The sequence below is a fragment of the Neomonachus schauinslandi genome, chromosome 12 (assembly GCF_002201575.2).
Source record: "Neomonachus schauinslandi chromosome 12, ASM220157v2, whole genome shotgun sequence".
Classification (NCBI taxonomy): Eukaryota; Metazoa; Chordata; class Mammalia; order Carnivora; family Phocidae; genus Neomonachus; species Neomonachus schauinslandi.
The window spans coordinates 59,899,356-59,927,014 of record NC_058414.1 but is presented as its reverse complement, the minus strand read 5'-3'; the positions used below and the strand labels follow the sequence as shown (position 1 = coordinate 59,927,014).

The window sequence follows — 27,659 nt, the reverse complement described above, 5'->3', positions numbered from 1 at the left end:
AGGCAGGGTGGGAATGGCCGTAGGGCAGCAAGACGGTTTGCTCCTCTTTCTCTGCAGACCTCTTCAACAGCTTCATCACCAAAGCCGAGGCCAGAACCATCCCTGGAAAGATTGATCTTTTGAGTGGGGAACGTGTTCTTTCTTCTTTTTGTTTTCTACTAGAAATCTGACTATGAATTTTGACTTGATACTAAATTGTTTTTGTCATGCTGAAAGAAGATTTCAGGTGCTGTTTGGATTTTTTTTTTTTTTTCCTGGTGAGACCTTCCCTGCTGCCTCAAATCGCATTTACTGTCTGCCTCATTAATGAGGTGGCAATTGTGAAGGTCGGTGAATTTTATTGTAGAAAGAAATGACTGCCTGCAGAGTTCATGTTCTAGATGGCTGACTTTACAAACTTTAGCTAATTACCTCTTGTGTAAACGTTTCCTATTTATGAGGTTTGCTCCCAGACGAGGATCTTAGATAACCAATCTATATGAGACAAACGTGACCATCTGCTTTGACCTGGGTGTGATCAGTCACCTTTCAAACACAATGGAGTGTGTGTGAATTGCAGCCACAGAAGGGTCCTTGTTAGGCCCAGGCTGCTGTAGTCCATGACAGAGATGCCCTAAGGGGTGTATGTTACAGGTACACTGAGGCTTGGGCGCACTGCCCCCTCCCCCCCCCATTTCCCCATCTCCCTACCCACGCGCTGTGTAGCATATGAGGGGATCTGGTGCTTTGGCTTTCAGCCAAGTGCTTAGGAGGGGCTGATTTGGCCCATCTGGCTAGTTGGGCATCTCCTTTCTTCCTCCTCATTCTGAGTTTGGCAAAAAAGTGTCAAGTTGGCTGCAAATATTTTGAACTCCTACGAAGACCATATGGTCTTTTGGATTCAGTTTTCAACATTTTTATCAGTCAGTACTTATTGAGCTCTTGCAGTCCTATTACTCAATGCCATCGCAGTAGCTACCCTGAGCGTCACAGAGGAGGGTGTCCCCGGACCATGAACACACCTTTGACGTCCCCATCTTTCTCTCTTCTCTGGCTCTTACCTCTTTCTGGAATACCTTGATGTCTAGCCCATTTTTCAAGATCAACTCAGATGTCACCACTTGATAAAGCCTCTGTCACTTGGATAATTTTCCTCTTTCTTTGAACCTGTATTATGTCCCTCTGATCTTTGCTGCTCACTTATTCCTTCATTCATTCCTTCATTCATTCCTTCATTCATTCTTTCAAAAAAAGATCTATTGATGCCTAGTGTGTACCAGATTTCGGATATATCAGTGAACTAAACCACGGAGATATCTCCCTGCCCTTATGGCGCTTACCTTGGAGCTGGGGGAGATGACATAATGAACAGCATATGCAGTACATGAGTCAATTGTACAGTATTTTGGAGAGGGATAAATGGAATGGAATGTGAAAAAAAAAGCAGGATCAGATTGATCAGATGTACAAGGTGGGAGGAAGGGGAAGATGCAGTCTACATTAGGTGACATAGGCGTTACAGCTTCAGTGACAGCTACTGAGGTTGGGCTGGTGGCCGTGGTAATTTGCATGTGTACCTTCTCCTTCTTTCCCAACTGAGAGGACAGGAATTGGGCATCCTTACCGACTTATTTGCCAGTAGCACTTGGCACAAAATGCCTTGTGTGTGGTTTGTGCTCTGTAAATGGTGATATGGAAATGAATGTGTAAAAACGAATTTGAAGACAAATAAGGAAACCCATTCTATTTTTTTTTAAGATTTTATTTATTTGAGAGAGAGAGTGCGTGTGAGGGGCCGGGGAAGGGCCAGAAGGGGAGGGAGAAGGAGGGGGATAGAACCTCAAGCAGACTCCCTGCTGAGCATGGAGCCCAACGTGGGGCTCAGTCTCCGGACCCTGAGATCACAAACTGACCCGAAAGCAAGAGTCGGACGCTGAACTGGCGGAGCCACCCAGGCGCCCCAAATAAACCCATTCTTATTTTTACTTTATTCCTTCCCTTAAAAAAACCTTTATGATAAATCTGTACTTAAGAATCTTAAGGGGCGCCTGGGTGGATCCGTCGGTTAAACGTCTGACTTCAGCTCAGGCATGATCTCAGGGTCCTGGGATCGAGCCCCTTGTCAGGCTCCCCACTCAGCGGGGAGCCTGCTTCTCCCTCTCCTATTGCCGCTCCCCCTGCTTGTGCGCGCACTCTCTCAAACAAATAAATAAAATCTTAAAAAAAAAATCTTAAATTCCTTCCATATTTCCTCATTATTTTCAAGACAGAATTTGTCACTGGAGCTCAGTGTGCACAGGGGTTTTGGAAAATGTTGGTCAAATGCCTGAACTGCTTTTTACATGAAAAAACACAATTATAAGATATAAATTTCAATTACAAATGAGAAGAGCACAGAGGACCATAGTTTGCTGCTTTGGCTAGGTTTTTGCTCTAACAGAATCGTTTTTCTTTTTTTTTCTTTTTTTTTTTTTAAAGATTTTATTTATTTATTTGACAGAGACAGAGACAGCGAGAGCAGGAACACAAGCAGGGGGAGTGGGAGAGGGAGAAGCAGGCTTCCTGCTGAGCCGGGAGCCCGATGTGGGGCTCGATCCCAGGACCCTGGGATCATGACCTGAGCCGAAGGCAGTCGCTTAACCAACTGAGCCACCCAGGCGCCCCTAACAGAATCGTTTTTCAAAGTAAACAACTTTTGGGAACTGAATAGGGGAGAACATTTCAAGAGTGTATTTTATTATCAGTTTGCCATGAAAAACTCAAGAGTCTCTTGACAGCCTCTGGATTGAATTAGCTGTAAGTTTACCAATATTTATCAACTGAAACAACATTATCCCAGGGCAGAGTGACACCCCACAGGGATTATGAGGATTCGTGTCTCACCTCATCAATGAGTGTGCATGCCACACTCGTTTCAGCTCTTACCTGAGGTTTAGAGATTATGGAAAATCAATGCAAAATAACTTTCTGGGCTGCATTCAGTCGATATAACTGGGTCTTGAAGCAGAAAAAGATCCAAGGCTCCAGTTGAGCCAAGGCTTTTCAGTGCCCAATTTAAAATGTAAACGGTTGCTGCCGCTGATAAAATTCTCCCCCGAGAGCCAAAGAGCTCTGTGTAATTTAGAGCCCTGAATTCCATGCTGCATCCACCACACGGAGGATGTCCTAGACTGATAGAGTGCCAGAGTCAGGAGGCCCCTTACGGATAACCTAGCTTAGTGGTTTTCCAGTTTCTCCAAGGGAGCTCTCCCACGGGCCCAATGTGGGGAGGCAGAGGGATGAACCAGCAGGCCAGGCTCTGAGTGAGCTCGTCCCATGCCCCATCTTCCATTTGCCTCAACACACTTTGACCACTTTTATTGTCTTCACGCTTCTATGTAAGAAGTCGTGTGAAGGCAGGCTTCTGAGGCGAAAGATCGTTTGATCTAGAGTAGCTCACTTGTTTTCCAGGTAAAGACACGGCAGCCTGGAGAAGGTTGGATAGACAACACCAAGGGGTATGTCTTGCAGGCCTGACCACAGTTAGAGACATGCCCTTTCAGGACAGTCTCCTTGTGTGTCCACCGCACAGGCTTAGTGTGTGAATCAAATGAGACAGACAGGGAAGCACAGTGTATAGGAGAGCATTTAATGCATTCGTTAAATGTTAAATATTATCATCATGTTCCCTTTTCTACCACTAGAGCAATTGTGAAGGTTGTCAAACTGGGTTCCAGGGAGCCCTTGGGATCATTGCCAGGGGCATAAGAACCCCCGTTCTTCAGGCAACACATTTTCCCTTTAATCCACTTTCTATGTTAGGCCTCCAGGTAAAGTTCCTTCTATAGTAGGGCTCTATAACTTTAAAGAAGTTTGAAAACCACTGATCCAGAAGGATTTTTTTGCCTATGAGAATAAATAGCTATGTATGTGTGAAACCCCGGTGCCCTCTGTGCCTACTGAATTGACCAGACAGAATATTTGGGGCAGAGGTTGGCTGAACACCTGGTTGAGGAAGATGACTGCTGGATCCGTGAGCACTGTGGGTAAACTGGGATTGAGCCAGAGACCGACACCTGATTGGCAAAACCGCAGCTCGCCGCAGACACCTCTGAGCTGCGTTGAGACTTGGGGTGTTTTTTAAGTCTGGTGTTCCTGAGGCCTTTCATTTTTGGGGGCTCTGTTTGTAACTCATGTGGTGGGCCAGTGTAAGTACCAGGGTGGAAACTAAGTGGATCCTGGCAGGTGATGGTCTTTTCTTTCCCGTCTTCGTTTTTCAGTGCACTTACATTTCAATCGACCAAGTCCCCAGGACCCATGCCATTGTGATAAGCAGACCTGCCTGGCTTTGGGGGGCAGAAATGGGGGCCAACGAGCACGGAGTGTGCATAGCCAATGAAGCCATCGATGCCAGAGAACCTGCCACGGAGACGGAAGCCTTACTGGGGATGGATCTGGTCAGGTACACGGTGATTCTTTGGGAAGACTGCTCACAACAGGCGGGGAATGGGGACAGGATTTATGTTCCTCCAGACCTCATATTTTGTACCACAAGCCTCCCAAAGAAGACGTGTGCCTTTTGATATGAAGTTCAAGGTGATAGGACAAAAAGAGAGTAGATTACAATGGAATATTATTAAAGCAATGAAAACGAGCCAAGTGCTACATGCTTGAATTTTGAAGACATCATACTAAGTGAAAGAAGCCAGACGCAAAAGGTCGCATATTGTATGATTGCATTTACATGAAATGTCCAGAAGAGGCAAGGTCATAGTAGTAGAAAGTCGATTAGTGGTCGCCTGGGGTTGGGGATGGGAAAATGGAGAGTGATTCCTAATGGACATGGGGCTTCTTTGTGGGGTGTTGAAGATGTCCCAAATTTAGATTGCGGTGATAGCTATGCAACTTTGCGAATATACTAAAAATCACTGAACTGTATGTTTTAAGTGGGTGAAGTTTATGGTTTGAAATACATCTGAAGTATAGGAAAGAAGAAAGGAATCATATAAAATACATAAGATACAAAGGAAAAAAGAAGAGACAGATGTCCCTCCTGTCCCCTCTTCATTTCCGTCGTCTGTTTCCCTTTCCCTGCTCTGTGTTACAGGGGGGAGCAGACGTGTGCACTTGGTGGGATGGGGATCTTTGCTCGTTTTCTGTTGCATCACAAGCACCAAGAGTTGTGTGCCTGGCCTGTGCTGGCTGATCAATGACTGGGTTTGGACTGAATGACCAAAGGAGAGGGTGGGCTGGAATGAAATGACACTCTGAAATGACTTTCTTTTTTCTGGGATCGTGAAATGCAATAGAATCATGACTAAGTTGAAAAAATATTGGGCTGGGAGCCAGGGGCCTTGGTTTTCAGTGTGAATACACCAAGTTATAACACATCTCTGGCCCACAGTCTCTACATTTGTTTGAAGGGAGGCCTTAGATTGGATGACCTCTAAAGAACCTCCCAAAGCCAACATTCAATGCAGAGGAGTAGAGGTTTTGACCCTTTGTAGGCTGTGTAGGGAGGAAGTGCACATTTACGCTGAGACCTCTGTGGTCTGTAGCTTCCACCAACCGATGGACAGGTCTGTTAACCTTTCAGGAAAGGGCCCAGTGAGCTTGACATACGTGTGTGAGAGTCATGGGCCGCAAATAGGGATTCTTCCAAGGATTTACCATGAAACAAGAATTTGAATTTGGGAGCAGCTAAATCCGAGACCCAGAAAAACCTGGACCAAGCACACACTTTTGAAGGATCTGAATTGTACCGAAGGTAGATGTCAGAGCGAGACTCTAACCTTGGCCCAGTAAATTTCATCCCTTTGCCTACCCTGGTCATGCCCATAATGAGGTGAAGCAGCCAGTGTGGAAGTAGGCATGGGGGCCAGAAAGATGCTGTTCTGGTTTTGAATCGCATGAATCTGCCCCATCTAAGAGGCCAGACCACTGTGAAAGGCTTTGGAACAGACGTCTTGACATCGGGTGACTTATGACCCGAGACTGCTGTAGCCCTAGCACCTCTGCCCCCCGTCAGGGCCGGACAGCATGGAACCCCGCTGCTGTTCTCAGTCTGTGGAGCAGGCTGTCCTGTCCTCGCCCCATGGCACCGAGGCGAGGTGGGAGGGGCCGGGTGGACAAAGGCGTATTGTTTCCCGTGGTCCCAGTCCGGGGGTAGGAGAGTGAGATCAGTCGTGTCTGTGCATGAGTGTCGAGGTCCTGCTGCAGATGCTGTGCGTGGAGGGCACAGAAGTCAGCGTGGGAGGGCAAGTGCATGTACTGGGCGTCTCAGGGTGGAACGCGGCAGGCGGAACAGCGGGACAGTGAGCTAGACACTGCACAAAAGAAGTCACAGCTTCCAAAGGCGGGGTGCCCCTGGCTAGGTAGCACATGCTCCTAGCACATGTTTGCATGGCCAAATCGGAGCCCTACGGAAGCCCTGGGGACAGGCTTCTGCTTGGAATGCATGCATGGGGCAATGTGACCAGAGGCTCCCAGAGACCTGTGGAGGGAGGAAGGGGGCACAGCTTGGGCAGACCTGTAGAGGTGCTCATAGCACACTTCTTTGCTCTGGATCTTCAAGATCGGATGAGTGCTTGCTTCTGCTATTCCTCTTTGGAGAAGACGACACTGACCAACAGAAAGTCTACTTAATCCGATCTTCTAATGAGTTTATTTTTTATCACTCTCCTAAGGTCTTAGGGTTCAGCTTTCCAAATCAGTGGGTTTGTCACCAAGTCCTCCTAAATAAACTAAAATTGAGAAATGCCCAATGAATTGATATATAATGATCTGACTATGAAAATAAGCCTGTTACAAGAATACGTCTGTAGCATAATCTTTTCCTCTCCCTGGCAGCATGGGGAAAGTCTCTTCAAAAAGAATCAAGCCGGGTGAATTTTAGTAACGATTGGTCTGTTGTCAATTCCCCGAGAACTGGCTGACAACGACCATCTTAGCAGGCACCGCTGCCTCTGCTCCGAAGTTCTTGTGCTCCTGGCCCCAGAATTATAATGTGGAGGAAGAGATGGATACATGGACGTGTGCTAAGCACGTATCATGTGCCATCCTCTTTCGAGTCAGCCTGAGAGGGACGTACTGCCTTTTTGACTTGACAAATGAAAAAATCAGGTTTCAGAAAGGTTAGGTTACTGACGGTCATGCTGCCAGTGGGCGGCACAGCCAGAATTGGAAGCTGGCTCCCTCTCTCTCTCTCTCTGAGTCACTGTTTTTCTGCCAGAGGGGGCTGCCTCTCGAACGTACCCACCACCTACGTGGGCCTGGGCAGTTGTGCTTATATTTTCACATTCATTATCTCATAAACCTGTCCTCAGAGCAACCTGATGATGTAGGTACTTACAGGTGACATAAATTTGAGTTCAAATATAGTACACAACTTGCCCAGGGTCGAGCAGAGGGCAGTATCTGTGCCCTCTTTAGGGGGCCAACTAATTGGAAGGCTGGGAGGAGACCGCTGTGTCACTTCAGAAGAAGGATGTACTTTTTGATAAGTGAAGCTGTAAGCCACAGCAGTAGAGGGAGGCTGATAGGTCGGAGGAGAGACATGTTGAAAAGCACGGATGTCCCAACCAGGCACCCATTCCTAGTGAGATCTCTGAGTAAATTATATGCACCGAGGACAGTGGCTGGCTATGGAACACTTTTATTACCAACCCACATACCTGGCGTATGAGGTTTCCTTTTGCCCGGAGGCAGGAGGGAGGATAAGCCCCAGAAAGGGGGTCTTGATAAGGCTGGAGCTGAGCTGGCCAGTGCCAAGGGAGCCAGAGTTAGAAAAGGAACAGAGAGGGCGGGTGAGCTGCCCTTCACGAGGGAGAAGCTGCTGGGTTCCTGACTCTTCCGTCTGTGTGGGAGGGGGGTGCCCAAAGACAGAAAACACCCCCATGATTTTGAGCCGAATGTGGGAGAGATGTATTCTGCGTTCAAGTGGCGTGATCTGCGTCTCGGCCCGCGGACCGAACGTGTTGACACGTGTTGGCACGCTTCGTCCCTCGGCTTCGTCCCAGTCTTTGGTTGGCGTGGCAAAAACCACATGGTAGGAAGGGACTGAGGTATACCTCCGGTTTTCTTGCTCCAGGCTTGGTTTAGAAAGAGGAACGACAGCTAAAGAAGCCTTAGATGTCATCGTCGCCTTGTTGCAAGAACACGGGCAAGGTGGGAATTACTATGAAGACGCAGACTCCTGCCACAGCTTCCAAAGCGCATATCTGATCGTGGATCGTGAGGAGGCCTGGGTGCTGGAGACCGTGGGGAAGTACTGGGCTGCCGAGCAGATCACAGGTGAGCCCGCGTGGGTGTGGCGGCCGAGGCGGGTGCTGCCCGGACGCGTAGGAATCCCGCTGCTGACGCACACCCTCTCTGTGCCAGACCTTGTCTTCTGGGCTCTGCTTCGAGGGAGAAACCTGGGGCGCGGGGATGTCAGCACTTGGGAAACACACCCTTGACATTTCTTATTTTGTCTTTGCTTTCTGGGCAGGACCCAATTTTGAGTACCAGCAGTTTCGTGACCCAAATGGCTACTCTGACTTGGCCAAAGGAATGGTGATTTTTCCCGTTCCATTCAGTCAACAAACCACTACGACAGGGAGCTGCCCCTCGTCACCCCCAGCCCGTAGCTCCTTGTGCTTGGAATGTTCCTCTGAAAGAGGAATTTGGATCCGTGTGGGGACCATTGACTGCCTCTGGGCCGACAAGCTCATTTCTCTGTGAGACAGTGTTTCTAGAAAAGCAGAGGACTAGGGAATGCACTCGGAAGGGTGGAGTGCCCATTCAGTGGTTGCTCCGTGCTCCCTGCAGCATTTGTTCTGAGACGGTTCTGAGGGAGGACATGTTAGAGGGGGCTGTGGTTGTCCTGTCTCATCACTTAGCACCCTCATATCGGGGAGCGGCTGGCGTCCCAGAATGGGCTAGAGGGTTTCCGAGAGGACTAAGGCGTTCTAGGAGCGCATTGGCCAGTGAAGCCCCACTGACATTCCTTAGGACTGAATGACAAGCACATGGACCGGGCGCTGCCGTTTCTCCCCGCCTGTGTTCGTGGCAGACACAGCTGGCAGTTCATAACACTCTCCCGTATGGGACCTATCCTTGGCCTCTGTATTTTTCTCGACTGAATTTGCAAGGAAGTCTTTTCCAGTTGCTCAGAATCGATGCTAGGGATGAAACCTGTTTTCCATCTCTGCCTTAGGGGGGATTGGAACCAAGTCGCACCTGAGGTAGAAGCAGAAGAGCTACTGCAATAGTTGAGAATCAAGCCCGTTGTTTTCTGTGGCCTAAGTCAGTGCGGTGATCAGGGTTGCGGCGGACGACGGGTATGTTGGGTCCTGAACGAGGCTGGCTTGCGGTGCTTGCCTGGAGGAGGGCAGTTTCTCCGCATTCTCACAGGGGCGCCCTTGCAACGATCGTGGAGAGTTTCTGCGCCGCCGCGTGCCCAGCAACCACCCACGTGTGCCCTCAGGACTGCTGGGGCCCGGGTGGGCCACCGGGTCACCAAGCCTCCTGCCGCACAAGAGCTTCAAACTCCTTTCCCAAAAACGTCCTCCTAGGACGAAGCCTTACTATCAAATGGTTCCATCAAGAGGGCTAGTGGTCCATGCTGATAAGGCCGTCATAGGTTGCTTTTCAGTAGAACTTAAAACTTTATGATCTATACCTGCCTTTCAAAAGCTTAGTTTCCCTTCAAGATATAGCTTAAAAAATCCATCTCCTCAAAATGCATGTTGTCTTTCACCAACAATTGACATAAAACCCCAGCCATTCCTCGGCCTCATTGATTTCATGTCTTCGCCCCCCCGCAGCAGCGTGATAGCGGTAGGATTTCGTGAGTCTGGCCCCTGAATGCTCACATGCCCGAAAGCAAACGTCTACTATAAATCAGCCCTTGAGGAAAATATTGTCTGTGGAGTTGTTCACAAGACTTTTTTGATAGCTTCGTGTGAAGAATGCCAAAATCACTTATTTAGGCCAAAACTACTTTTTATTTTTAATTTTTTTTTTAAGATTTTATTTATTTGCGAGAGAGAGAATGAGAGACAGCATGAGACGGGGGAAGGTCAGAGGGAGTAGCAGACTCCCTGCTGAGCAGGGAGCCCGATGTGGGACTTGATCCCGGGACTCCAGGATCATGACCTGAGCCGAAGGCAGTTGCTTAACCGACTGAGCCACCCAGGCGCCCTATTTTTAATTTTTTAAAGTAGTTTTCTTCTTGTGTTGTCCTCTGAGAAGATGAATGGCAGAGGGCCAATGCCCATCCGCTAGGAATACTTGTTTTGGAAGAATAAGTCAGTGAAGTAGAACATACTGGAAGAACTCAGTCCAGTACTGGCCTTGTCTCTAGGAACTGGTTTTCAGGCAGTAATGGCTTTATTGCAGCTTGTGGTTTGAGCTCTCTACTTCATTCTCCAAGAATTTAGAAGATCAGCATGCTCCCTGGAAGCAGCAAATATGGAGGGCCTTTTTGAACTATAACTCATAACTTCTTAGTGTTCTAGACAGCATCTGGGAGCTTGAAGGCCAAGTCGTCCTCAGGGTATTTGTGGCTGAGGCTTGGGAGGAGCCAGAGCGAGAAGTTCTGGCCTCACCCTCCTCCATCAAGCCCAGTGTACTCTGAGTGCAGGTGTTTCTGATTCTAGACTTCTTTAGTCATACTTATATTTTTATGAGAAAAATATTCCCATAGAGTTTCCATGCTCATATACATGGATACACATGTACACACACACACACACACACACACACACCCCTGATAGACTCAGAGACACATATATTGACAGGTGCATTCCAATCTTTTAGAAGCACTCATTATCAGTGCCATTGTGTTTTTCTAAATGTTGGGGCTCAAAAAAAAAGCTGAATGAAGAAGTATTCATATTTGTATTTTCCAAAGATGATGTATTTGGGCAGAGGGTGGTGGTGTAGAGTGTTCCTTCAAGTGGAGGAAGGCTGAATTGGGGAGGAGAACTCTACAGTTGTGACATTCATAAGTCTTGTTAGTCCTGCCATGTCTCTTTCAAGAAACCGTTCGCTTCTCTTGTAAGTAATAAATGCTCGGGGCTTATTTAGCCATAATGAGGGCTTCTTCACATGTTTCCTTTTGAATGTGAATTGTAGATCAAGTGACCGTTGCTCATTTAAAATGTGGTAATGCCCTGTCAGGACTGGTCAAACCTTCTGGGAGGTCTCCTTAAAAGAGGACCAAGGATTGTGTGTTTCTGTCTTCAAAAATAGAATCGATTCCTCTCTGTAGTTAAAGTTGAATTGCAGAGAAGGGATTCCCTGTAAATTTCCATTTCTTGACTAAGTCTTTCTAAGCACATTTCCAACTAACGGGGCTTTGTACTCTCTACAGAGGGAGTGAAGTGCATTTGCAATCAGCTTTCACTCACCACTAAGATCGATGCGGAGCACCCTGAACTCAGGAGTTATGCTCAGAGTCAAGGCTGGTGGACGGGAGAGGATGAGTTCAATTTTTCTCAAGTTTTTTCTTCAGCTGATGACCATCTAGACTGCTGTGCAGGCAAAGACAGCATAGACAAGAAAGAAGGTGAGTTTGCATATCCCTTATGATTCTCCCTCTCATACCTGTTGTCTTGTAGCTATTTCAGAGAACTTGTCTGATCTTAGGAGGGTGAGCAAAGAGGAGGAGATGACAATAGACCCTGTACATAGAGACCGACCTGTGTTGACGCCCCTGAGGAGCCGGCAGGGTGATGACATGTATCTCTTGTTGTAGGACGCTTCCTTATCCATGGAAGGTTCTTCTCCTTCTGACGTTATTTTGCCTTTAAACATCGGTGTCTTTATGATACTTATTGCAGGCTTCCTTCTACCTCAGCCTTTGTATATTTGACTTATTGTCTTCTGTGTTTACCTCTCTCATTAGCTTGCTGGGCCTTAAGGGCGGGGCGCTGTCCTTTATTCATCGTGGGATCCCCTTGTGGTGCCCATTATAGTCTTTTGCTCCGTGAACATGTATTGAGTTGAACTGTTGACCTGAATTCTCTTCCCAAACCCTCTGTCTTCCCTCCAGTTATTGACTCAATCAGAATCCAAATTGAGGTAAATGTGGTGACTGGATAGCTTGTTACTTTGGTGTCTGAGTGGAAACCCTTCCAAAGAAGCCACCGTGGCCACATTTTATATTTGCCAGTGATATTTGTGTTTTGTGTTTTGTAAGTTAAACCTGTGATCATTCAGAACAGGGGTTGGCAGACTATGACCCGTTGGCAGCCAGAATTTTATTGGAACACAGCCATACACACTTATTTAGGGATTGTCTATGGCTGTTTCCATGTTATAGGAGCACAGTTTCACAGTGAGTTACAACAGGGATGGTGTGGCCCCTAAGCCTGAAATATTTACTATCTGGTTCTTTAAGAAAAAGTTTGCTGACGCTTAATATAGAAGAACACTTCAAGGACTTTTGCCCTGGAGCTTAATTAATGGATTCAGGGTAGGAAGGTAAGAAAGTATCCATTTTAAAAGGAGAGCTTAAAAAAAAACCCCTAAAAGTTAAAAAGAAAACTAGCTTGATAAAAGTATATAATACCAGATGTGACATAGTCCCACCAAAACATCAAACCTAAATCTGATGAAGCCTCTGGATCTAGCTACTAGTTTACAGGAAATACAGAGGATGGGGGAACATTAAATGAAACACCAGGGGGTGCCATCTGCAAAGTTCAGACTGGGAAATTCTATAGGAGAAACGGCCCAACAAATAAAATGCAAGGAAGTAAAACGAGAGGCAGAGATTAGGGGAGATTTGAGACATTATTAACCTATTGGATCCTGATTTAAATCAGTAAACTCATTTATGAGACAATGAGAACATTTGAACACTAGGTAGTTGAAGAAATCAAGGCTTTTATAGCTAATATTTTTAGGTATGACATATTATAAATAGAAACTTACAAAAAGGATTTGAGTTGTGTTAGTGAAGTTTAAGACACCTTTTCCCTATGTGATGCTTTGATTCCATCTTTCTGAACACAGACTGTAAGAATAGTGTTTTAATGAATTATAATCAGAGAGAGAAAATGTAAAGCTGGGGTCCTGTGTAGTTAAGGAATTGTTGACACGTTTAATTGAAGTCAGAGCCAATAGTCATAATGGCTCTGACTATTCTAAATACTTCTCTGTGTGAATCTCTGCCATTGCAGAGGCAATTCTCCAAATATCGTATTAACTCTAACCAGCAAGAGTGTACGAGAGAGCTTGCTTAGTGGTGTGCATAGATTGCATGTACTTTCCTATGGATATCATTCTATTGCGTACTGCATTTGTTGAGGAATTGCTAAGTGCTCCAACAAAGACACTCCAAAATAATATGGCTTAAAGACAATGGAAACTTATTTTTCTCCCATGTTACTGTCTAGATGTATATGGATAGTCCAGGGCTGGTGGGTTATTCTGCTTGAACACAGAATTTCCATCTGTGGTCCACTTGCAGGCATGTCCTCGGCAGCAGCAAGAGGAGGGAAAAGGTGAAGGGCAAACTGTCCTTTTTATGGGGGTGACGAGAAAGTTGCACATATCATTTCATCTCACATTGGTCAAGATTTGTCATGTGGCCACACATAGCCGCAAGGGAAGCTGGGAAATGTAGTCTGTAGCTGGGCAGTTAATGTTCCCAGCTATCCATTCAAGGGTTCTGTTACTAAAATGGAAAAGGAATGAATGGATTTTGGTTAACAACCTGCCACTGTTATAGCTTCTCTCTTTCTGTCTTTTTTTTTTTTTCTTTACAGAAAGCATCACTGTGCAGACTATGATCGACATCTTGCGGGACAAAGCCAGTGGAGTCTGTGTAGACTCCGAGTCTTTCCTTACCACAGCCAGCGTAGTGTCTGTTCTGCCTCAGAACAGAAGCTCGCCATGCATTCACTACTTCACTGGGACCCCAGATCCTTCCAGGTTTGTCTGAGACACAGCTGTGCTGGGAGAAAGTATGTGCTTCCCTTGAAAGCTCATCCAATAAGTATATACTATGTTACTGTATGTCCCCTTCTGTAGCTGAGTCACATTGTTCAGTTGTGGTCAGTGTGGCCGATGAGCACAACGACCTTTGACTAAGGGAAGCTCTTGGCTTTAGTCACATCAATTTTTTTTTTTTTTTTTAAGTAGGCTCCCTTCCCAGCATAGAGCCCAGCACGGGACTCAAACTGATGCCCCTTGAGATCAAGATCCGCGCGCACTGAGATCAAGAGTCAGACGCTTAACTGACTGAGCCACCCAAGTGCCCTTAGTCACATCATTTTTATGACATTCATGGAATCAAATTGTTTTAAATTCAGCAAATATGTATTGAGTTGATATCATGGGCCAGGTGTTGTGCTATATTTGAGGGATGCAAACGTAAATAACCACACAGTGAGACAGATGCAGAAATGCCCAAGATTTATCAAAGCAGTCAGTTCCTATAAATTAGAGGACAAAATGGTCCAGAGGCCGTGCAGATGGAAGCAATGTCAAGTGCATTGGCCGCTTCCTTAAGACGTTGTGTTTCAGGGGGTTGCTTTCTGCCCACATACTTCAGCAAAGGGGTTGTATTGTTCAGTGTTTAAGAACAGAGCCTCTAGAATAAATTGCCAGGATTTTGAATTCCATGTGTCTCACTTAGTGGCTGGTAAGTTACTTAACCTCTGTAAGCTTGAGTGTCTGTACTGTGCAATGAGGATAACGCTGGCTCCTACTTTGTATGCTTGTTGGGAGGATTAAATGAGATAATCCAAGTAAATACACAGTAGGTTTAACTTCTCTTTATTAAGACTATCTCTGATTTGCCAGGCAGACAGCAGTCCCTCTCCCTGGTAGTGTTCAGTCCCATATACCACAAGTCACATCGTCAGTGGCTTAGACACAACCATCCAGTGGTTTCTGATTCTGTTCATTATCAGAATCACTTGGGGGAGTTTTTGAAAAGTACAGGTGCCTTGACCCAAACCTATTGTGTCAGAATCTTTAAGGTAGGCTCAGGAATCTGTCAACTAAGACTGATCCTCAGCCTGGAAAACTCTAGAAGACTTTCTATTCCAGTAGTTTCCCTGGTAATTTTTAGGGGTTCCATTAGCTGAAAACCATTATCACTGTTTGGATATTGGGTGTCAAATCTTTGACTGCTACCAGGAAGTCGGTAGCTGTTCAGTTTCATTCCTTCCAGTCGAACGTATTTGTTCTTCTCTTATTGTTTCAGGAATATAAGACAGCGATGGTGTCTAGCCAGGGACTGTTTCTTAGATGACTCAGGGAAAAGCCCAGTACCTCTCTTGACCTTTTGGCCTTACTTTTTCTTTTCTTTTTTTTCTTTTTTTATGTTTAGAGAGAGAGAGAGAGCGTGTGTGCAAGTAGGGTGGGGAGGAGGGGCAGCAGGAGAGGGGGAGAGAGAGAATCTTAGGCAGGCTCCACACCCAGCAGAGAGCCCAACGCGGGGCATTGTCTCACAACCTTGAGGTCATGACCTGAGCTGAAATCAAGAGTCAGACACTTAACTGACTGAGCCACCCAGGCGCCTCTCAGCCTTACCTTTAAACTACTGCCAATATCGGGCGCCTGGGTGGCTCAGTTGGTTAAGCAACTGCCTTTGGCTCAGGTCATGATCCTGGAGTCCCAGGATCGAGTCCCGCATCAGGCTCCCTGCTCAGCAGGGAGTCTGCTTCTCCCTCTGACCCTCCAGCCTCTCATGCTCTCTCTCTATCATTCTCTCTCTCTCTCAATAAATAAATAAAAATCTTTAAAAAAAAATAAAAATAAACTACTGCCAATATCAATTTCAGCAGGACCTGACTATTAAATTCAGTATAAGCTATTCTTAGTTTTTCCTTCATTCATTTATTCATTCAACAGAACTTATTAGGCACCTACTATATACCAAATATCATGCTTGTTGGGTACTAGGGATGAAGTATGCACAAGGTAACAGGTGGCTTGGAGGAGATGATGAAGGAGCAAGCTTCACGGAGGAAGGATCCCTTGAGTGCCAGGCATTCTGGAAAGAGGAAGAGTCTGTTGGGTACAAAAAGCAGGAATGACATTTTGGTAGAGGGAACATGCGCAAATGCAGAGAGCCCTGAAGCAGTGTCCTATTGTAGATTAGGATTCCGTCTCTCCTCCACCCCCCACTCCTCCAGTAAACGAGCCCAGCCACCCTTGCGTGGCCCCTCTGCTGGCCTCAGCTCCACGGTGTTCCAGCCAGCCTCCCAGGATGTGCTCCTGTTTGATCCCAGCTGCCTCCTCTTGATCTTATCTCCCAGTGCTCGATGCTTGGTCTCATGGATGGCCCCGCCCTCGCCCCCTTTGTGGTCCACCAGCTCTGGGGTTCGTCCTCCCCTGTCGTCTGGGCTTGCCCTCATGGACTCTGACTCAGCATGCCCCCATCGCTGGTGGATCAGCCGCGTCTTGAGAACACTCTGCTGGCTCACAGGGGTACATGTGGGCACTTAGAGCCCTACTTTAAAGTGACGGGAATGCTCTGCCAACGTATTTGGACATGTTCATTGGGGACCAGGTGCCTTTGAGGGAGTGGGTTGCACCAAAGAAGGCCTGTACCACCCTTTTTGCTTCTGATGTCTCAGGCACCTGCTCCAACTGTGCTTAGAAGACGGGGCTCTGTGAGGCCAGGGCACTAATATAAGGAATGCCATTTCCTAGACTGAAGTACATGGTCTCGTACAGTTCTAAACTTGGGCTGGGAAATAGCCTTCTGTTGAATATGGAAAATGTCAAGTGATTTTTAAAAGAAAATTATTCATGGTTAAATTAATTGAAAAGACCTTAAAGAAGATTAAGGGCTTTCCGGAAGACATTCATTTCTATCTTCCAGGGCTAAGTGAGCGGCATTTCTTACTGTGACCATGAGAACTGTCACACATTGAACATTTCCATGTGTCTCTCTAATTGGGCATGTTTAACATTTTGTATTTTGTCAGCAGGAAACATAATTACCTACTCTTGGGCTTTTAAGTGGTAAACCGGGGAAATTTTAGCTGGCTTCTGCTGACGCTAAAAACATTAGAGAGATGATTTCAGGAAATCATTTCAGAGCAGGGGGCTTGCAGAAGATTATGATCCTAGAGCAAGACTGTGTTCTTTATCCCTCCCAATTCATGTTTGGAACCAAAGGATATGATCTGACTACTCTGTCTGCTTCAGCATGTCTCTGCCCTTTGCTCACTGCATTCATTACAGATCCTTCTCTCGAAATAATTTGTTCTCGCATTCTCTTTTTCTCTTTCTCCTTCCTTCCCAGTATGCACCAGGTACTGTGCAAGTTTGAGAGCTGGATGGAGATGCAGAAGTCAGAGATTGAGAGATACAGGGAGATGCAAAAGACCTTTCGTTAATTTTACTGAGAAGGCAGATTCTGTAACACTGATGTTCTGCTGAGTCAGCCGGCGCTTCTGTCACCCACGTTGTGACACCGACTGGCGTTAGCACTCTGGTTCTGACCTTTGTAAGCCATTTCCTTGGTGGAAGCCGGCACTTGCCAAAGTTTCAGCGACATGAAGAATTGGAAGGGGAAAGAGTAGAGAGGCCCCTTAGCACTTTGAGACCGTGACATTCGGAGTCCCGCAGGGTGCTGGAGCCAGCGAGAGCTGATTATGTGCCTCTCTTGCCAACCCCTGTGTTCAGTGACATCACACTGGGAACTTGCCATGGGTTACACCGCAGAAACTGGCAGACATCATGGGTCCGGGCTTATTTGCTTCAGATACAGTTGTCCGACCGGCACATCACCCAGAGGCCCCCAGCTCTGAGAAAGCCCACAAATACTCAACGTACTGGATGGATCAACCAGGAGGGGGAGAAAATTTAAAAATTTTCCATTTTAAATATTAGAAGGCTATTTCCTAACCCATTTCTCTCATTGTTTTAGGCTGTGTACTTAAGCCTAGGAAATAGAAAATAGAGAGAAAGTTCTAGGAAAATACGGTGTTTGGCCTTCTTTAACTAGTGGCAAAGAGCAGGGGAGATGCAAGGGACCTGGAGTATGTGTGCGCGTGCGCGTGCACGCGCGTTTCCTCCTCTTCTCCCGGTGTACTAAGCTTGAGAGGCTAAATTGGATTAACTGAGACTGTCTCATCTGGTTAATTCAAATGTAGCGACCAGTGGCACCTCTTTGTTGGTGAAGACACTCCACAGCCTGTGTAAATACAGCTCTGGTGCCATGCAGGGCCCAGACGGCCACAGAGCTGAGGCCCCCGTGTAAAATAGCCACCCCCCCGCCCCCCGCAATTTCATCCCAGATCCATCCAGCACCGTCTCTCTCCCACCCTACAATTTTGACTTCAAAACCTTCCAGAGTATCTGGATCCAGCCCTAAGCTTGTCATGCTCCGAAAGTACTAGTTCGCTTTTCCTCTAAACAGAAAGGCTCTTCACTGGTAGGTCCTGCTCTCAGCCAGATGTGGTTGTGACTGTGTGACTACAGTGACTCACAGTGAAGAGCCAGAATGACCCATGCACAGGGACACCTGCAATTGAGAGAAAACTGGCTCTTCTGGGTTCTTCTGAGCTTGGTTGAAAGTTTAGCAGATTGATCTGAGCGGGAGCCTGTGCTTCTCCCCGCCGTGTGCCTGACTCCCCTCCGCGGCTCTGCCGGGGACTCCAGGGCGCCGCATAAGCCTGGCTTAGTCGCCACGGGACTGTCTGCACCTTCGGTGAGAACAGAGCCATGTTTGAGGTCAGAAGTGCTGGCTGGCCGCTGATAATAAAAATTCCAAACCCCAAAGCACAAAAAGTATTCTGTTTTTCTGCACAATGTGTATAAAAACCCAACAGAAGGATATATAATGGTGAGAAGTAGTGGGGAAAAACTGACCTCAGCTTTGGACATCTGAATGTAGTTCTCCATCTGCCACTGACTGGGAACGTGCCTGTGCACCAAGCACTTAGCTGCTGTGAGCCTTAGTCTTCTCATCTGTAAAATGGGATGGGAATTCTTGCCCGGCCTTGTTCATTGCTGTATCCTTAGCACCCAGAGCAGGTGTCTGCTACTCAGTCATCACTCAACACATATTTACTGGTAAATGAATGGATAAATAGGAGTACCGGAGAAGTGAATGCAAGCACTTTGAAAATTATGATACACTATAAAATGGTAGGGGTTTTCATGGTAATCGTGTTTTGAAAGGAAAACAGATTTTTTTTTTTTTTAACACTGGCGCAGTGCATCTATCATGAGGTTTTGGAAGACAGAAAGGACGGATAAGGCAAAGATGCCTCTAGGGGAGCGTGTTTCTTGGCTTTGGCTCCAAGTGTCACCCAAGGCTAACATTCTGCAGACCTCTGAGCCAGACCATGGAAGCCCCTGCTGTGTTTCCTGTCATCAGACTGCATCTTAGACCTGAGATTTGTCTCAGGGAGAGCTGACGGCTGTGGTCACGTGGTTTCTTTTGTGTTGCTCATGGCTTCCTTTGTTTAATTGTCCCTCATGAGGCTGGACTGTCCCTTCAGAGCAGCTCAGCCAGCTATAAACCTCCTCATTAACCAGGCTGCGGGGCTGTCCTTTGCCACCGGAAGCACTCCCCCCTTCTGGGCCTATTATCTTGTGTTCCTGTCACAGCACACTGTGGAGGGGCTGAGTGACCGGAGCGAATTCCGGGGTAGGTGGCTTCTCCGAAACCAAGGACAGAGCAGAACTGGCTTTCTGGAGCCCCCTCAGCTGTGTCCTGCCTCAGAGCCATCCCTGGGACAGCCTGGCAGAGCTCCACAGTATGACGAAGTGTGCCCTGCCCTGTCCAGGTGGCCTGGGAGGGGTGGTGCCTCATGACCCCGGTGGCAGTTTCAACTTTGCCACTGGCTGGACATGTGACCTTGGTCACGTCATTTACTTTCTGGGCCGTTAGTGAACATACATTTGATCAAGGGGCATTTAAGAAGCTACCCTTTGAGCTTTAAGTGTGGGAAAATGGCAGAGATTCTCCTCACCTAGTTGGAAGTTTAGTGTGATTTTCTTTAAGGCTTGGCAAGAAATCAGAAGGTTTGGGGACCACTGAGTTATCCACATTCTGCTTTTTTTGGATACGTAGGCACAAATAATCAAGACTGAGTTATAATTCCCACATTCTGACTTAAATAAATATTAGTATCATTGCAGTTTGACATGAGCAGTAATTTTTATTCAATCTCAAAATATCTCCCTTTAACCACTTGACAAATCTATGCCTCATGTTTTTAGCAGTTGAGGTTGCCAGCTTCCTCACAGACTTTGGGAAAAAAAATCCGTGGAGAGCTTTGGCTGCTTTAGAGTATTATGGGAACCTCCTCATATTTACTACTTATTTTAAAAAAGAAAACCGATAGATGGGAAGGATACACATATGGCGCCTCTTGTCTTAAGAAAGCCACCAGACACCCTTACTGATGATGTTAAACTAACCTCCACATTCCAGCGGGTGTGGAATGGGTTTGAAGTTACATGGAGTATTCTGACTTTTACTACACTATTATCTTGGATATTGGATGTGGAAGACCACGACTGTGCTTACCATGAACTTCTTGAAGTCAGACTCACAAGTTCATGGGCTGCACGACATACAAAGAGAAATTAAATAACAGGTTTAGAAGCTGGAAGGGACCTTAGAGATCATTTTAGTCCAGATGAGGGACAGAGAGGGAACACAAGTGTCCCCATGTTTGGTCAGAGTAGAGAGGGGACGCCCACCCTCATCCTGAGCCCAGCCCATCCTCAGTCCCAGTGGGCCTCACTGTCATGAGTCAGGCAGATCTGGAATCTCCCAGACTGTGCCCCTCGGGGTCCCCAGAGCCACGGTGCTCGCCCACGGGGCCACTATGCCAGAGTGGCCCTGAGAGGCATGGTCAAGTAAAGCCCTGCCAGAGGTCGAGCCTGTGCCAGCCCCATCGCTCAGTGTTAGCCCGTGGAAGTCATGGCTCTGGCCCTTTCTGGCCAGCCCAGGCCCTGCAGCTGAGATGTGCACTGCACAGGCTCCAGGCTGTGCAGCAGGAGTCCAGGCCCCGTCTCCCACAGAAGGGTCTCTGCGTTGGCCGGGGAGGCTGCAGATGAATGTCGGCTGGTGGACGGTATGATGCACACGGACTTTTCAAGAGCCCCGTGTGCTGTTAGCCCTGAAGGGTGGGGTGCTTGCCTGCTGTGAGGTCAGAGACCAGAAGGACCCAGAGGCAGTTAGTTCTGGATGGCTCTGTGCAGGACTCTCCTTCCTCCTGCCATTTCCCTCCTGCTTCCTTCTCCCCCTTCCGTTACCCTTTTCCAGTGACCCCCTCACATAGCAGCCCTTCTGCAGAATCAACCGCATGACTCATTGGATAATTCAACGTTATATAATCAGAATTGCTTTAGACCCTTTAAAACTTTGCATCGATTGCTTTCACCTTCAGTGTCATCCATGCAACACTGAGTAGAAGGGAAAAGGACCGATGTATGTTCAAGAGGCTGTAGGAGGTGGCCATTGGCAGTTTGTGATCCCTCTGTGCGGGGTAGCCCCACTCCATCCTGGGCGGGGCGGGTCCTTGGGCGGCCTTGGCCTGGTGGAAGTAGCTGGCGTGCTGTGTGCTTCCCAGGAGATGGGTCTAGTCTCCTGTGAGTGTCCGCATCCCCTGCGAGAGCAGGGTACCTGGCACCTATCCCTCATCAGTGCCATCCACTTTACCAGCGGGAGGCATGAAGGTCTCACTGCTTTTAATATTCACATTACCTTAGCTGGAGCCCAGTTTTACAGAGTGACTTCAGGCTCTTCCTTCCTCTCCTGAGTCCTCCTTCCCTTGATAACCTCAGGGAACCAATCTAAGAGGTCACTTCTCATTACAGGTTTCCCCCACTATCCGTAAGTTTGCTTTACCCCACTTCGCTTTTATGAGAGAGGGACTTAGTACGGTACCTGTTTTCACTAACCACAAGAAATCCCAAGAGGATTTTTGCTTTTAGGAAATGGTAATAGCTTCTTTGCCTTACACCACTTTGGCTTATGAGAGGTTTCCGAGGAGTGTTCTACCTTCAGGAACACTCTGCCTTCGAATAGCTGGGGAAACCTAGCTGTGCTCCTTAGACTTGGGGTGTCAGGAGTCCCCGGGGCACCTTGTTCACATGCAGATGCTGATTCGGCAGGATGGGGGTGAGGCCCGAGGGCGATGCTGATGTCTCCCGTCCGACGACACAGTTTGGGTAGTCCGGGTCATCGGTTCCTGGCTCTTTGCAGATCACAGCACACCTGGAAGTGTTTGTGTGGCACACAACGGCACGGCTGCTGTGGTCCCCTCAGCCCAGCCCCCTCAGGCCCAGGGGTCAACATCCCACCTGAGTGGCCAAGGTGCGCCCGCTAAGGGGGGAGAAAAGAACCCCAATCCCATCAGTACCCATGGGAGTCTGCGTGTGGTCTTCTCCCTCCTCTTGTTATCGCGGCGCCGCCCCACGGTGCGGCTGAACGAACGCGGCCCACCCTCAGGGCCCAGGAGCACTGCTTTCATCCGGCACTGTTTGCTCTGGGTGCAGAGAGGAGGAGGCTCTCTCCTTATGTTACACTCAGCTGTGGTCTCCACGTGCCCTGTTGGCTTGGGATCCCAGGATGCCGTTTTTTAAAAACATGGCTCTGTTGGGGTGTGTGTGTGTGTGTGTGTTTGTGTGTGTGGACATGTGCCCAGGTATGCACAGATGTGTGTGCGCACACAGCCATTTTTCCGAAGGTACACCATCGTGGCAGAGAGCTGAATGAGTTCTTGCATTAGTCACCTCCTATGCCCAGAGCTCCTCTTTCACACAGCTGGGCTTCTGTTTCTCTGCAGTGTGTCCTCTCGGGGGACTCTGGGAACATTTGTGGCATCTGCAAAAAAGGTAGAACCTAAAAAAAAAGAGAGAGAGAGAGAGAGATGGGGCCTCAGAGCGTTCCATTCCAGGAGGCCACTGTCCAGCGAGCCGTGGTAGAGAAAGGCAGACCTCTTTCAATGCCGATAGATGGCCCACTGCACCCTCTTCTCTGGACACTATGTGTCTGTTTGCCTGACTTTACGTAACTGAAAGGGGCCTCTCAAATGGTCTTCCCAGAACAAAGCAAGTCTGTTTTGATGTCTCCTTGCTGTTAATAGAAGAACTTGCAGCTGGTAAATGACAGTTTTACTAAAATATTTACTAAAATATGCAGTGGTGTCTCTGTCTTGGCACCCACCCACCACCCACCACCCACCACCCACCATGAGCTGGCTCAGGCAGTGTTTGCTGAATGAAAGGACAGTCTGGTGTCCTCAAGCCTCAAGCTCAGTTTAGCTGAAGCACCCCTCCTTTCTCTCCAGGTCCATATTCAAGCCTTTCATCTTTGTTGATGATGTAAAACTTGTCCCCAAAGCACAGTCTCCTTGTTTTGGGGACAACGACCCTGCCAAAAAGGAGCCTCGGTTCCTGGAGAAGCCAGACCGCCGGCATGAGCTGTACAAGGCCCACGAGTGGGCACGTGCTGTCATTGAAAGCGACCAGGTGAGCTTGGCAATGGGCCCGCAGGGGTGGGGTGGGGTGGGGAGGGGCAAGGCCTCGAGAGGGGAGGCAGGGGAGCGGTTATGGAGCTCATCATTTTCCTCCTCGCCAGCTTGCCTCCTTCCAGAAATCCAGATACCCAAGGCCTTTCCTAGAAGGCTGCTGTTAATTTTTCCAGCCAGTCTCTAGAATCCAAATGAAACAAAGCCTCCACTTGTGATGTTGTTCCAGAACTCAGTGGGCTTGAAATATCCCTCTTTCATTTACTGTTTACCTGGGAATAACAGAAATGTGCCATTCTAGTAGGGATAACTGCTTTCCTGCTGTCTAAAAATCTTTGTATACTTTTGGGGGTAGAAAGTTGTACAAGCTGGCAAAATTTTATTTAAAGGTACAATCCTATGTTATTAAAAAAACAGTAATCCTTTCAAAAAGTTCTGGAGATGGATGGTGGTGATGGGTGTTCAACAAGGCGAATGTCCTTATGCCACTGACCTTGTACACTTAAACCTGGCTAAACAGAAAATTTTATGTTATGTGTATTTTACTATAATTTTAAAAAGTTTTAAAAAAAGATTCTCAAATTTCCAGTTTTTTAAAAAAGTTATTCTTCAGTGTGCAACTCCCCACTCCACCCCACCCTTGCCCAAGCTTTGGTAAATGAAGTTATAAGACATCAGTTCAAACAAGACACACGCCCTGTCTCTGCCCACGGCAGCCATTAGTGATGGGTCACCTATAAAACCCAAGCCTCTGTTTTGCTGAGGGGCAGGGCAAGGAACACGGTAGTTAAATGCCCATCTGCCTCCCACGCATGTATTTAACAACTTGAAACAGGTCCCGTTTGTCCTGAAGAAAGGGACACCTTGTAGAGAAATTGGTGCCTGCGTTTGTGTGGACTGGGTGAGCTTCTTTTCTCCTGCTTAGCATAGTGGACTCTATGAAAAGCACAGAAAGAAGGGCAACATCAACAGTAAATCCAGGGGAATTCAGAAAGAATCTCAGAGAAGGCGGCCTCGCTACTCCTAGAATTTGCTTTTCCGTGCCACAGAAACGACCACTGGGACGTGTCAAAGTCACGGTGTTTTCACGTCCACCTTGCCTGCCGAATGTTTCCCGGGAAGTGTGAGCGCAGCCACCAAGCTGCACTGGGTTTTGCTCAGGGCGGTCCACCTCGCTTCCCGACTGTGCATGTTTTCTAGGCGGAGGACAGCAAGCCCCAAAGCAAAATGCCCCTTGGTGCATGGTTTTATGGCTGTTTGGCAACTAGAAGGCAGAGGGAGAAAGGGCCGTGTGCTTGAACTATTCTACACAATATGTCAAAGAGATGAGACTGATGAGGTTGGGTGGGCTTTGACATTGAGAAATGACCATTGGTTCGAGTCAAAGCCGTGTTAGGAAGTGGTGCGTGTGGTGACAGCAGCTTCTCCATTCTGGGACGAACTGGGCGAATGAACGCTTTTCACGGTCATCCACCGTGTGTGAGTGGAAGAAATCTCCCCACCTCAGAACGAGAGTGAGTTGGGGGATAGGTGTGGCTCGTGTTTATTGGCTGATCCATTTATTCATTCCACAAACAGTTATTGGGAATGTCTGCTGTGACCCAGGCATTGGAGCATAGTGATGAGCTCAGTTCTCTCAGGAGATCATGGTCTAATGGCGGACGCAGGCAAGTCAACAGACCCGTATAAGACAGGAAAAGAACAGCCATGGCCGAAGTAAAGGCATCGACAGGGAGCCCAGAGGAAAGGTTCAGAGAAGCCTGGAGATGGGTACAAGTTGACAGGTGCTGAGGAAGAGCAGGGCGCAGTATCGTGGGTTGGAAGAATGCAGTTAATTCAGTCTGGCTGAAGGGAAAGGAGATGTGGGGGCCATGGCAGGAGGTGAGGCAAGCAAGAGCCTCGTATGTTACACAAGGCCTTTCCTGAGTGTGTCTCTGGAGTCCGGACTTTATCCTGAAGGCAGTGAGGACCTAAGGACGCCAAGCAGAGGAGTAGCATAACCACCCTGGCATTCTAGAATGATCCCTGTAGCAGTTGTGGGGAAAGAGATTGAATGGGGTGGGTGGGCCCCTGGGAGGCTTTCTTGTCCACTGTAGTGACCCGCGCTGTTTCCGTCCTTCCTCAGGAGCAAGGTCGCCAGCTGAGAAAGACCATGCTGGAACTAGAGAAGCAAGGCCTGGAGGCCATGGAAGAAATCCTGACCAGCTCTGACCCCCTGGACCCCACCGAAGTGGGGGATCTTTTCTATGACTGTGTTGACACGGAGATTAAGTTCTTTAAGTGAAGTAAGCATTCCCTTTCCCCTTCTTATTTAAACGTTCCCACCTTACTAAATTACCAGCAAAACAAGCCACTCTCCTGTGTGAGTAAAATGAGAAAGTCCAGATGTGTTAAAGTCACACTCTTGTGTTCTGCCTTGAAGCTCAACAACAACCCCTTCTCCTACCACGTAGCTTCCCTTCTTTTGCAATGTAACGCGTCTCCATTTGCCTGTCGTTCGATTGTATGACTAATTGTGGATTTTCAGCTGCTCTCATTGCATCTCAGTGACCGTGGACACATTAGCCTTCTCACGGAGGACGAGGGTTCATCAGGCCTTGGGAGGGGGCTCCACAGTGCTAAGTGTGCAGGAAAAGCAAAATCTTTTGGTCTTATTCTTTCTTTCAGTACTGGTTTCTTCCGGGTTAACAAAAGGCCCAGGGCTCTCGTGTGTGTACTTGAGGGAGAAGCTTCCAGGCCTCCCTTCACATGGGTGCATGCCTGTCATGCAGAGTTCTCCAGATGTGTCTGCTGAGGGACACAGCCAATGGGGAGGAACAAAGGGGGCCCCTCTGTGGTCCCAGCTCATCCTGATCCCCGTGATCCCAAAGAGCCTGTCTTCTCTACACTGCGCCTCGTGTGCGGGGGACCCACAGACGCCCCCTGTGCAGGAGAGCTGGTTAGGGGAGTCAGCTGGAGGCGCCCACGGTAGAGACTCGGAGGCAGCCACACAGGGGCCTCCCTGATTCACCGCGCGGCCCTCCCTAGAGGCCTGCGGCTCTCCCTGCACACGCCCCCCTTGGATGTGGCTTCGTGTAGAAACGATTTCGGGCTTGGTGATGACCATCTATGTCAGGATGAATTAAATGGCTCCATGGCACAGTTCCACCCCACGGGGCTGGGAATTTCCCCAGCTAGCCAGGGAAAGAAAAGGAGACACTCCTGACTGTTTAGATTTCAGTTAAAGTAGCTGGAATCTGAGCAGCGACTACATGATCTCAGCAGAGACTTTAATTAAACTGATTTGTTTCCAACGTCGTGTTCACACGGAGGATTTGACTTACCACCAGAGCATAGATGGGCGTGTGAGGACCAGATGGGCTCAACATTGGGAAGACAGAGGGCAAGGAGGTGACAGATGGATGCAGAAGCATTTCGCTGCGGGGTGGCGATCCAACCCCAGCCTTCCTGCCCAGCTTGTTCAATCCCACAAAGCTGTGTAGGATGCAGCTGGCTCTCCCTGCCCTTCCCTTTATTCCCAGTAGCTGCTCTTGGAATGAAGGTAGCTGCAGGGGGCAGGTGTAGGGGGGCTTCGCCCCAGCCACGGAAACTCTCAAGCACTGTGAAATGCTCCGGGGGCGGAGATGATGAATAGACGCGTAAGCAGGTGTGGCCGCTGGTGGAAGGACGGCCCTTTCCTTACTCCGACCTCTCCCGTACCCAGTTGGGCCCAATCACGCTTCGTCACTGGTAGGAATTTGCAAGTGGAAAGATTGTGAGCGTCAGTAATCTCTGAAGTGACCTAGGGTCAGTGACTCTGCGCCGAGAGCGGTGCGCGACAGGCCAGGCGGGTTGGAAGGGACAGGGTCCCACACACGGATGTGGGCACGGAGGGCCACGGGGCTTATCCGAACACATCTTGCTCTACTGACCTCCCTTTAAGGGTGTGGGTATCAGAGCGCCACGAGCTTTTGGGCCAGCAGTTTTGTGAATTCTGTCTGTGAAAGCATAAACGGTGAGCGCTAGCGGATGGGAAGGATGTTTGGGCCGACAGAGTTACCACAGCCGTTGGTGGTGACTTGTAGTTGCTGAGTCTCATCCAGGGCTTTCCCTGTTGATGAACGCAGGCTCTCCTCTTAGAGGGAGCGGCCATCCCCAGAGCATCAGTTTACAGATGCTAAGCTCGAGGGGTTCGTAACACAGGTACTTCGCCGCTCCTCAGTCCACCTGCTCAGTGGTTATTTAAGACAAGGTGATGTGGAAAGCCACCCTAAA

General features: G+C 48.2%; 1 protein-coding gene across 1 annotated transcript in view; it reads left to right on the top strand.

Annotated features, from left to right (window-relative positions):
• Nucleotides 1-25,864, top strand: part of SCRN1 (secernin 1) — a 35,556-nt gene extending 9,692 nt beyond the window's left edge. The window contains exons 2-7 of the mRNA XM_021689719.1: nt 4,239-4,420; nt 8,048-8,250; nt 11,315-11,509; nt 13,716-13,881; nt 23,226-23,406; nt 25,531-25,864. Coding sequence (XP_021545394.1) covers nt 4,239-4,420; nt 8,048-8,250; nt 11,315-11,509; nt 13,716-13,881; nt 23,226-23,406; nt 25,531-25,689 — 1,086 coding nt within the window. The 3' untranslated portion in view covers nt 25,690-25,864. The remainder of the gene's footprint in view (nt 1-4,238; nt 4,421-8,047; nt 8,251-11,314; nt 11,510-13,715; nt 13,882-23,225; nt 23,407-25,530) is intronic.
• Nucleotides 25,865-27,659: the final 1,795 nt, after the last annotated feature.